Source organism: Pinus tabuliformis, chromosome 1_1 (assembly GCF_031772625.1).
Source record: "Pinus tabuliformis cultivar Carrire ecotype Pingquan chromosome 1_1, CPIR1, whole genome shotgun sequence".
Taxonomy (NCBI): Eukaryota; Viridiplantae; Streptophyta; class Pinopsida; order Pinales; family Pinaceae; genus Pinus; species Pinus tabuliformis.
The window spans coordinates 644,525,796-644,538,015 of NC_142297.1; the positions used below are offsets into that span (position 1 = coordinate 644,525,796).

General features: G+C 40.0%; 1 protein-coding gene across 1 annotated transcript in view; it reads right to left on the reverse strand.

Annotated features, from left to right (window-relative positions):
- Positions 1 to 12,220, reverse strand: part of LOC149214994 (beta-galactosidase-like) — a 356,920-nt gene that overhangs the window by 126,085 nt on the left and 218,615 nt on the right. Inside the window, exon 8 of the mRNA XM_089392482.1 lies at positions 1,896 to 2,116. Coding sequence (XP_089248608.1) covers positions 1,896 to 2,116 — 221 coding nt within the window. The remainder of the gene's footprint in view (positions 1 to 1,895; positions 2,117 to 12,220) is intronic.

The window sequence follows — 12,220 nt, forward strand, 5'->3', positions numbered from 1 at the left end:
TGCAAGGAGGCTTAGGCACATGTATTCTAAAGAACCAAGAAAGTGTTTTGGGTAATTCCACCCAGAAACAGTGGTATTAAAATAATTAATTATTTTTAAAGGGACCCTAAGTCTAAACTTAGGAAAATAAAATAATTAAAGGGTATTAATATAAACTGTGGATGTAACTTCTAGAAGAAGATGAGGATCAAGCAGAAATGATCTTAGCCATTGATTAGCTTCTAATCTGGGCCGTTGAATGTCAAGGAGGAGATTATTTAAGGAAGCTTGAGGGTCACTTTGAAAGACACACAAAGAGAATTCAAAGAATCGATTTTTGAAGCAGAGCAGTTATCAGGAGATTTTTGATAGGGAGCTTTTCCAGTGAGGGGCAGGGATAGTTGAGTTGGAGTATCTTCTCTAGGACCCGGAATCAACAGCAGAGAGGCAGAGAGACACCAGGAGGAGGCAACGCAGACCCAAGAGGGGTTGACGTTGGGCAAAAAGGGCCCACACAAAGCCAGAAAGGCCCACGCAGAGTCAGAAGGGCTCATGCAGAAGCAACGTAATCTTCCAGTGCAAAAGCCTGAAATCTACCGAGGAGCTGAGATTTCTAAGCTGGGAGGGCTGGAAACTGCTCCAAAGGGCAAACTAAGAAATTTCCCAGTTGGGTTGACCCAGAGCTTGTTGAGGCTGATGCAAGGCTTACGCAGGGCCTGCGCAAAGATAGTCGGGGATAGTTGGTTCAGCTGCCGGAACAACCGGAATTGCTGGGTAGAGTGAGGTAATCTCACTAAGTTTTTCTAGCAGTTTATTTTCTCTGTAACTGGATTGTCGAAAGGGCATCCAAAGTGGTATTCAAAAACTACTGCATAATAATATAAACCCTTAGAGTTGCTGCACAGTTTTCCCACATTGGGTTTTTTTGGGGACATTTGTCCAAAAAAACTGTCACTTGAGCATCTTTCTCTATTTGTTATGTTCTTGTTTTGGGAAAATTAATTAATTAAGTGAAGGTTGCAGTGTGTTAGCTTCAATATTTGCTGTAAGAAATAGTGAATAATTTGTTTCAGTATTTAACAGATGGGAGAAGTTTAATCAATTGCTGTAGCAGGTGATTCGGGTGGGATTCTCGAATTTTCACATACTTCGCACTCTTTCTCGACTTGCTTGACTGAATTCGTTGTGTCCAAATGAGGCCGAGTATGGGTATATATACAAGTTTGTTCATGACCTCTAGGCTGACATGATCTCTTGGAGGGAAGCCGACTTCATCTTCTAGATTCATCGCTTTGATGTAGGCCGACATAATGAGGGCTAGTGACAAAGTCTTGGAGGATGACTTTTACATAGACAAGAACGACTCTTTACAATGTGTAACATGACTTCATTACATGACAATGACTCTTTTATTCTTTTATGACTAGATGACAAAATTCCTAAAGGCTCTCAATGGGACCCTTGACTCAAAATAAAATCTCTTGCTCATGAAACCCATGATGCAATACAATAATTTTCTTTTTCTTTTTTACATCTCTTTACATAAAATCACAATTACATGTCATTATGAAGACCAAACCTAGTTACACTTTTCAACAAAAACAAATCTAGGAGAAAAACTTCTCCTATGGGTATCACCCACTGGTGGTGGGTAACAAGTCCCATTGACCTATTTGTGATTACTTGTTGGACATTAATAAAATTACCTTATCTTATCTTATCTTACCAGTGTATTGCTAACCTGTTATTAAAATGAACTGATTTCATGAAAGGTTTAAGAGAATGCATGCAAACCTCTAATATTAAATGTCATTCTAGATAAGTCAATGAGTTAGTTATCCAATTACCTATCACCTTTAGTTTCAGTACATCCAAACTAATTTACAATGCCAAAACATGTGAGAAAATTATTTTACCTAATTTTGTACCAGAGGTAGTCTGTTGTATCCTTGGTTGTACTGATATGTTCCAACAGACCCTGTCTCTGAAATTGAGCATTTCCAAGATCTCCAAAGTTCTCTTGGAATGTTTCCCAACTAATCAATTGCTCCATTTTCTGATTTAGTAATTTGTTTGATGACCCAAGCTTTAGCCGAGGAGCAATGAGTGTAGCAGAGTTTGATTGAACATTTATCTGCTGCAAACAACCAGAGATTAGTATTTATCTTTTAACGCTAGGAAAAACTCATGATTGGTTTGACAAACACATAAAAGTTGTTAGACTAATTAAAATGTTAAAAAATTATATAGATAGGATAATTTAAAACATGTATGCAACATGGCACTGAAATCACAGTCTCTTCTACATGCATCTAATTCGTTTATATAATTTTCCAACCTTTCAAAATTGTATGGACAATGACTATCTGAAAAGAAATAGTGAGGTATCTGTTTTCAACATCGTACAGGAGTTCCTAATAACTGAAATTAAGCTTATTCAGGTGCAATGGTATAGAGCGGAATAGGAATGCCCCCATTTTGTAGGAGGATTTCAATTTCCAAAAACAACAATGGCCACCACAAATCGTGCTTCTAAAAAATATAATTTTGGGAAGCCATGAATATGTATAAGAAGGGTTTCAATGGGTCCCATGTCAACATTCATTGATCTTTTTGTTTAGGTATTCATGTTATAGGAATTGCTTTTTGATAGTCCGAACTGTAATTTTGTGTCTTTAAATTATTATTTTTATAATTTTTACCTTTTTTTTTCTTTTTTCTATTACTAGGATGCCATCCAGAATAAAAATATCATACATATGATCAGGGTAGGATGCTTATCATTCTCAGACTACCATCCCTCTTATACTGTGGATGTTAGTGGGTTACGTAAGTCACTCTTGTCTCTGTAAAGATTGGTCTTCTTTTGTCTTTGGACAATGCAGATGTAGTTTATTCACAATTTTACTTGTTTTTTGATATGCTTCAAATTTTTATTGTATAAACAATGCAGTAAAACACATATTACAAAAAATAAATAAATAAAAATGGGTTCATCAAATGGCATGCCAACAAGTACCTACGAAATTTCCATGCATTCAGTAACTACTCACATCCGAGAGCCTGAAATCTAGGAAAGCAAAATGGCAAGATACCTGTAATGTCCCTTTCCGAGGAGAGTCAATAAATGGTGAAGTGATAGGGTCGGATTCCCTGGGGACAAGCAAAGAGACTCCAGTAGTTTAATTATTGGATGTCATTTCTAAAGTGATATAAGTAATTTGATTAAAAATAAAACCTTATAAAGTTACTTTAATAAAAAAGTGGAAAAATGCACCCATGGTATTGAGGTGACCCATGGTAATTGCCCATGGTATTCTGATTACTCATGACATTAAAAGGAAGATTGGAGCTTGCTCTTGGATATGTTGAATTGAATGATTTTTGTGATAATTGATCTAAGAGCTCTTGGAACTTGAAGGTTGGGTGCAAGCCAAGAGTTAAGAGGGTAGTTTCAGTGGTGCGAGATCCACCTTAATTGATTCGTCCAGAATTGACTTCCGTGTTGAAGCTATACACCCTAGCTGATCTACAACGAGAGATCATCTCATGTCTCTCATTTGTGCTTCAATGAAGAAAGAGGAAAGAGGGGTCATAGAAATTCTTCACTGGTGCTTTAGAAGACTGAATTTATTCATGGGACGTCGAATCCATAGTAGAGTTCTAGTAGCAGTTGTGTTATGCTCATCAAGACCGGGTTGCCCTTGCAACAGAAATATGTTGTTGATTTGGGGTAGCATCGGATGTGCTCTAGCCACGAAATATGGTGGAGAGGTTGGGGCACATGAGATCTCCAATACACAGAAAGGGTTTGGGCAGCTTCTAAACAGATCGGGAGATATTAAAATAATTAATATTTTTAATGGAGTCCCTAAGTCTAAACTTAGGGAAAATAAAATATTAATGTGTATTAATATGAATCTATGTTAAAATGGTCCAAAAGACATGGATAAAGCCAAATCTAATCTTAGCCGTTGATTAGGGACTTAATCTCGACCGTTGAGATGTCAACAGAAAAAGTATAAGAGGAGGCTTGAGGGGCACTTGGAGAACACACTGAGGGAGACTAGTCAGTTCAATTTCTGGAGCGGGGTTTACTGAGAAACTCAACTAGTGGTCTAGAGAGCAGTCAAGAGGCAGCAAGTACGGAACAAAGAGACGAGAGATCAGTGCAGAAGAGGCAGACGTAGAGCCAAAGGAAGCCACGCAGAGGCAACAGGGACTGCGCAGAGCCAGAAGGGCCTGCGTCATCCACGTAGAGGCTGCAGGAGTGACGCAGAAGCCCAGAGAGGCTGCACAGAGCCTCAGTAGGCTGATGCAGAGGGTTTCAAGTTGTAGCAGAGATCAGTAGAGCCTACACTGTGTTTAGGAAAGTGCTGGAAGTTTGTCTATCTGTGGGTAAGCTAGTTTGGCACCCTGTTGTATAAGAAAATTGCTGAATAATAAAATCCTCCGTTGCTACACCGGTTTTCCCCACATTGGGTTTTTCCGAGGACATTAGTCCAAAATAACTATGTGAATGTGTGCATATTTTTGTTTCTATATTACGATGTGATAACTGCAGCAGTATTTATTTTAATGTTTGTTGAAGTAATTTCATGAATAACTTATGATGAAATAAGTACGAAAAGTAAATCAGTTGTTGCAGTGATAGAATTTTCACATGGTATCAGAGCAAGGAATCAAAAACAGAAAGGGAAAATCAGTTATGGGTTGAGACCACGATGCAGAGGCATCCACCTCATGGGACTCAAGCAGATTTTCAGAAGATTGCACAAGAGAGAGAGATTTCGATTTCTCTGTGTTGGCTTCCAGGTTGGAAGAAGAAGTGGCGTGCATGACTAGTGTTGCATCATCAGAAGTATGGTATATAGATAGTGGAGCCTCGTGGCATATGACGAGAATCAAGGAGTGTTTCTCAGAATATCGAGAAGAGAAGATGAACTTTCAGATCACCATGGGGAACAAGGCAAAGTGTACTCCAGTAGGAAAGGGTACCATAGCTTTTCAAACAAAATCGGGAGAGTGGTTCCGTGCCACAAATGTGCTGCATGTGCCAGGATTGGGGACGAACTTACTTTCCATGTCACAACTACAAGGCAAGGGCTATGACGTCTACTTCATCAAGGAAAAGGTATATGTCAAACACCCGAGCTGGACAAAGAAAGTGCAGATTGAGATCAAATATAATCGGTTGTACAAATTACAACTAGAATCTCCAATGGCACTAATAGGCAGTCATGGGGACAAAGACTTGAACGAAGTATGGCACAAAAGGATGGGTCACTTGCACCATGGAGCTCTAAGAATTCTTAGGAGCACTGTAACAGGAGTTTCGGATCTGAGTACGAAACCAGATGATGTATGTAGGGGATGCGCTCTAGGAAAGTATGCCAAGGCGGCATTTCCTAGGAGCAACCACAGGGCTAAGAGTGCACTAGTATTGATACACTCAAATATCTGCGGAACTATGTCCGTCAAAGCTCTTAGCAGTGCCGAGTATTTCCTTACTTTCATTGATGACCACTAGAGGAAAACCTGGATCTATTTTTTGAAAACCAAGGATGAGGTTTTCAGTTGATTCAAGGAGTTCAAGGCTCTAGTGGAGAATCTGGCAGGTAAGAAAATAAAAGTCTTGTGCTCAGATAATGGTGGAGAATATGTCGAGAAGGACTTCACTGATTTTTGCGCTAAGGAGGGCATCAGAAGAGAGTGGACAACTCCCTACAATCCGGAGCAGAATGGGGTGGTAGAAAGGAAAAACAGGACTATTGTAAAAACAGCTAGGACCATGATGTATGATCAAGATATGCCAAAATTTTTGTGGGCAGAAGCATGCAACATAGCTATCTACGTTCAGAACAGGACTCCTCATCAGGCATTGGGCAAGATTACTCCAGAGAAAGTCTTCATTGGGAAGACACCTGAAGTCAGTCATTTCAGGGTATTTGGGAGTTTGGCATATAGTCGCATACCCGAAGAAAAGAGGAAGAAGTTGGATCAGACTACAGGAAAGGGGTATCTGGAAGGATATAGCGAGAATGATAAAGCATACAGGATCTATCTTCCAGGGAGCAGGAAGGTAATAGTACGATGAGATGTAAAGTTTATGGAGGACAGAGCTTTTAGAAGATCTCGCGAAATGCCTTCCAAGGAGCAGTCGAAAGAGGATCCGTTGGTCATGCCTCTTCAACCAACGGAAGTGAAGAATCCTTCCTCAGATCAGGAAGATTCTCAGGATGAGGAAGAGGAGAAAACAAAAGCACCTGTTGGCAAAGGAAGAACCAGCAGGGAACTTCGTCAGATTCTATGTGATGCAGAGAACTTCATTGGAGAGCCAAGGAACAGTAAAAGGGAGCGAAAACAGCCAGACAGGTATCAGGCGTTAGTAGCTCAGGATGGAGAGCCTGCCAGCTTCAAGGAGGCAACACAACATCAGGTCTAGCTAGATGCAATGGTGGAGGAGTATAACTCCATAATGGTAAACGATGTCTGGGAGGTGGTGTCAAGGCCTCAAGACAGATCTGTGGTAGGTTCAAGATGGATCTACAAGATCAAATATGCTGCGGACGACAGTATTGAAAAATACAAGGCCAGGTTTGTGGCTAAGGGGTATGCTCAAAAGGAAGGGATTGACTATGAGAAAACCTTCACCCCGTAGCCAGGTATACCTCTATTAGGACCGTGATATCTCTTGCAGCCCAGGTGGGATGGGAGATCTATCAGATGGATGTGAAGATGACATTTCTGAATGGGGTAATAGAAGAAGAACTATACATTGAACAACCAGAGGGTTTTGAAACTCATGAGAAGAAGTCTCATGTATGCAGACTGAAGAAAGCCTTGTATGAGCTGAAGTAGGTACCAAGAGCGTGGTATGGTCGAATAGATGGATACTTGCAGAAGATGGGGTTTGTCAAGAGTGACGCGAATCCGAATCTCTACTATCTGGTCGTAGAGAGCGAGCCACTTATCTTAGTATTATATGCGGATGATCTCTTCCTGACAGGATCATCTAGACTCATTGAAGACTGCAAGAAGAATCTAGCCACAGAGTTCGATATGAAGGATCTGGGATGAATGCACCATTTTCTAGGGTTGGAAGTTTGGCAACGGAAAGGAGAAATCTTCCTTGGTCAAGGAAGGTATGCTACAAAAATTTTGAAAAGGTTCGAGATGGGAGACTATAGACCTATGGCTACGCCAATGATCACCAACTAGAAGAAGATTGATGCATCAGAAGACAAGGATGTCGATCCCACCCTATACCGACAACTCATAGGGTCCTTGATGTATCTAGTCAATACCAGGCCAAATATTTGCTACACTGTCAACACCCTCAGTCAGTTCATGGTGGAACCAGAAAGAGCTCACTAAGCAGCAACCAAGCACGTTCTCAGGTATTTACAGAGAACAGTTGATTATGGGCTCTTGTACAAGGGGAAGGATATCAGGTTGAGTGGATTTACTGACGCAGATTGGGCAGGAAGTTTACTGGATCGGAAAAGTACCTCTGGGTACTATTTCAACATTGGATCAGGAATAACCTCCTGGTGCAATAGGAAACAAAAGTCCGTGGCTCTGAGCTCCTCTAAGGCAGAATATATGGCAGCAAGCACAACTTCGTGTGAGGCCATATGGCTTAGAAAACTGCTAGTAAACCTATTCAGCAGAAATATGGAGGCGACCAGGATCATGTGTGATAATCAAAGTTGCTTCAAACTCTCTAAGAATCCAGTATTTCATGACAGATCAAAGCATATTGATATCTGGTGTCACTTTGTCAGAGATTGTGTCCAACGTGGAGCTGTACAATTGAGCTACACTCCTACAGGGGAACAAGTGGCAGATATCCTCACCAAGGCCCTTGTAAAGTCAAAATTTGACTACTTCGAGGAAAATATGGGGATGGTAAAGAACCCCTTTCAGAAGTAGTGTGTTAGCAGCACGAATGAAGAGGGAGTTGCAGTGCAAATGCAGTGTTGGGAGAAAGGACCAACAGCAACACAGATGCAGAGGGAGATGCAGTGTTGGGAGAAAGGACCAACAGCAGCACAGATACAAAGGAAAGTGCAGTGCGAACGCAGTGCTGGGGAAAGGACCAACAACAACACGAATGTAGAGGGAGCTGTTGTACAGATGCAACAGTGGCGATGGCAGAACCATGGGCAGCAGTACAGGATGCAGAAATGCAGAGGATGTTGGGCAGGGAGGCCTAGCATCAACACAGGTACTGATGCCGAATGATCACAGTAATACTCAGTGAGGAGTATTGCTAGAGCACAGTCCTTGCTAAGAGGGAGTGTTGATTTGGGGTAGCATCGGATGTGCTCTAGCCACGAAATTTGGTGGAGAGGTTGGGGTACATGAGATCTCCAATACCCAGAAAGGGTTTGGGCTGATTCTAAACAGATCAGGAGATATTACAATAATTAATATTTTTAATGGAGTCCCTAAGTCTAAACTTAGGGAAAATAAAATATTAATGTGTATTAATATGAATCTGTGTTAGAATGGTCCAAAAGAAATGGATCAAGCCAGATCTAATCTTAGCCATTGATTAGGGACTTAATCTCGGCCGTTGAGATGTCAACAGAAAAAGTATAAGAGAAGGCTTGAGGGGCACTTAGAGAACACACTGAGGGAGATCAGTCAGTTCAATTTCTGGAGTGGGGTTTGTTGAGAAACTGAACCAGTGGTCTGGAGAGCAGTCAGGAAGCAGCAAGTACTGAACAGAAAGATGGGAGATTAACGCAGAAGAGGTAGACGCAGAGCCAGAGGAAGCCACACAGAGGCAGCAGAGGCTGTGCAGAGCCAAAAGGGCCTGCGTCATCCACCTAGAGCCTGCAGGAGTGACGCAAAAGCCCAGAGAGGTTGTGCAGAGCCTCAGTAGGCTGATGCAGAGGGTTTCAGGCTGACACAGAGGGTTTCAAGTTGTAGCAGAGGTCAGTTGGGCCCACGCTAGGTTTAGGAAAGTGCTGGAAGTTTGTCTATCTATGGGTAAGCCAGTTTAGCACCCTGCTATACAAGAAAATTGTTGAATAATAAAATCCTCCCTTGCTACACCGGTTTTCCCACATTGGGTTTTTCCAGGGACATTAGTCCTAAAGAACTATGTCAATGTGTGCATATTTTTGTTTCTGTATTACGATGTGATAACTGCAGCAATATTTATTTTAATGTTTGTTGAAGTAATTTCATGAATAACTTATGATGAAATAAGTAGGAAAAGTAAATCAGTTGCTGTAGTGATAGAATTTTCACATATGCGAAGTTTCCAAGTTTTCTATTTACTGCATTATTGTATAAATTCCACCATCTATTGAATAAATACTTGGCAGGTGTTCCCTTTTGAAAAATTGTTCTATGGTGTATTGTGTGAAGTCTCTCCTTGTTCTCATTATTGCAAAAATGATTATAACAATGTAGGCTTGCAATATGTTAGAGGAAAATCTCTCTAGGAAAATTTTAAGCATTATTTGCTGAATTTTCTATAAGATGTATATTAGAAACTAATTTTCCGAACTGATAATTACTACCTAATGATCTTTATCAACTTATTTCATGCCACTAAAATCATTGAGCAATTATACATGGAAAATCTCAACAATAAATAAAGTGAAAATAGTAAGATCATAAAGAGACAACCATGCACAATATAGACAACAATTTTACCCTGGGAAACCCAATCTTGGGAGAAAACCCAACAAATTTTCTTATAGGAGAAATTATTCTTCAGCAAGGTTTACAATCCAAATTGTCTAGAAATCTGTCTATATCCAAGTCCAAATACCAATCAAACCTGGTTAATTTCTAGCAAGTTAACATTGGTCAAACCAACCAAAAATACAAAAGTCAGTGTTGGTCAAACAGCCAAATTTCAGCCTATAGTCAAGCTCGGTCATGCGGTTAGATATGTACTGTGGTCAACTCTGGTCAACAATCAAACTTGGTCAAATTTCAGTCAATTTGGCCTCTTTATGTTCACACGTGCGGCTACTCTAGAAGAGAGAGGATGTGATCATAAATGATCAAAGTGAAGTGTCAAATCATGTATATATACAAGTCGAATGGGTTGAATTTTAACCAAGGGACACACCCTTTCATGGTGGGGCCGACTTGTCCACTCTTTTTAGCCTACATGGTGCCCAAAAAATAAAAAAAATTATTTTAATTTTCAATTCTTCTAGGCCAACTTAGGTGATCTCTTGGCATGCGAGAATACCTCCTGATGCTACAAAAATCAACACTCCCTCTTTGTGAGGGAGGTATTCTCCTTGGCTACAAAAGATTTCCTTTTCGCTGAAATTTCTCCTTCATAATCAAAGTTTATGAGCTCGCTATGTTGATGCATTTCTATAAATCACTCCATCCTAGAGTAGGCAATGTGACTCATGGGGCATTCACCATTGGCTGAATCAGCATGGCCCAGCCAAGTCCTATTGGCTTCTTAGGTGAATTTCATCTATCTCCTTTGGTCAAATCAGCATGACCTAGCCAAGTCCTTCTGGCTTCTCAGGAGAAGATTATATATCTCCTCTAGTCAAATCATCACGACCCAACCAAGTCCTTCTAGCTATTAGTTTTTGTAACTAGGACAGGTGTTCCAGTCTCGAGAGGTGTCATTGAGGCTAGAGACATAGAGGAGTTAACTATCTCCAAGCCCATGTAACTTTTCCTAAGATCACCTAGGAAAAATATCTTAATTAAGTCAATTAGTGATTTTTTAAATACTTCCTAAGCCTAACTTAGGAAAAGCGAATAATTAATTGATATTAATTGGGATAAGGTCGATTTTCCTCTAGAAGCTTGTAGAAAGTTTCTAAGACAATCTTAGCCATCAATTAAATCAAGTGAACTTCTAATCATGGCCATTCATTCGTGAATGAGAGATTATAAAGCAAATCGATGGACAACTTTGGAGATTATAAAGATATTCGAGTGGGTGATTTTCATAAGGCACCAGGGGGTTGAGCAAGAATGATGAGGAAAAAATTTCTAGAGATTCTTGCTATTAGTATTTTCCGCAGTTGGCCGAGTTTTTCCTAGTGAGGCCATGAGTTTCAGGAGGAGGCCAAATTACTCAGTGCATTCGAAGGAGACCGAGATTATTTGTCGGAAAGCAGTGTGAGTCTTCCAAAGGTCAAATCAAGTTTTCTAGTGCCATTATTAATTCACCAAAAGCTAGTGCAAATTTGTTGAAGGCCATTCAACTTCCAGAAGGCAGATCAAGTTTGTCGGAAGCCAGTGCAAATTGTCAGAGGCCAGTGCAAATTGCCAGAAGCAGTGTGAATTGCAAAAAAGGGAAGTCGTGGAGTTTTCCAGATTAGCAAAAGTAAAGATATATTTTTTCAGAGCTTTGCCAATGAGAGGCAACTAGTTGTATTTCTCAATAGCAGATTATTTGTCGAAGATAATTATAGAATCTCTCATATCTAAAAACTATTTTTCTCCACATTGGGGTTTTTCGAGGGACGTTTTGTCCAAAAATACTAGTGTAAATTGTCTGATTGGTTTCTCACATATTTCCTGCATTTTCAATTTCTGATTGGTATTGCTTATGTTGTTATTTGTTGCTTCCAGTAAATCAATTAATTTGTTGGAAATAAGTGACAAAAAATAATTAACTGGTTAATATCACCTTCAGGGTAACCAGAATTTCACATGGTATCAATGTTGTGAAGTGCTAAGGTTATTTGTGATTTGAGCACAAGGGTTTCATAGGAGAAATCAAAAGTTTCACATAGGTTATTTTTCTCCAAATCTATTCAAATTTATTGGGGTTTATTGTTCTAGAGTTTGAGAAATGGCTTTAGCTAGGTTAAAAGATCAAGACAAACTTGATGGTGAATCAAAATTTGGTGTTTGGAAATCCAAAATCTTATTATTGTTGGAGGAGCATGGACTAAGGGAGTATGCAACGAGAGTTGTAGCCATACCAACAGATCTGGCGCAATTAACAGTTTACCAGGAGTATGCCAAAGATAGGTGTATTATCTAGGACAGGGTTAAAGATCACATCATTCCCTGTGTCACAGAATTGGATATAGCTAAGAAGATGTGGGTTTCCATCTTGAAGTTATTTCGGAATGCTACTATAAACATGAACTTGATCCTAAAAGAGAAGCTAAGAAACACCAGGAACAACAAAGGAGAAGGCGTATTCATTTACTTCACCAGAATCAAACTTGTCAAGGACAAGTTAACATTTGTCGAAGAGAAGATTAGTGATAACGAGCTT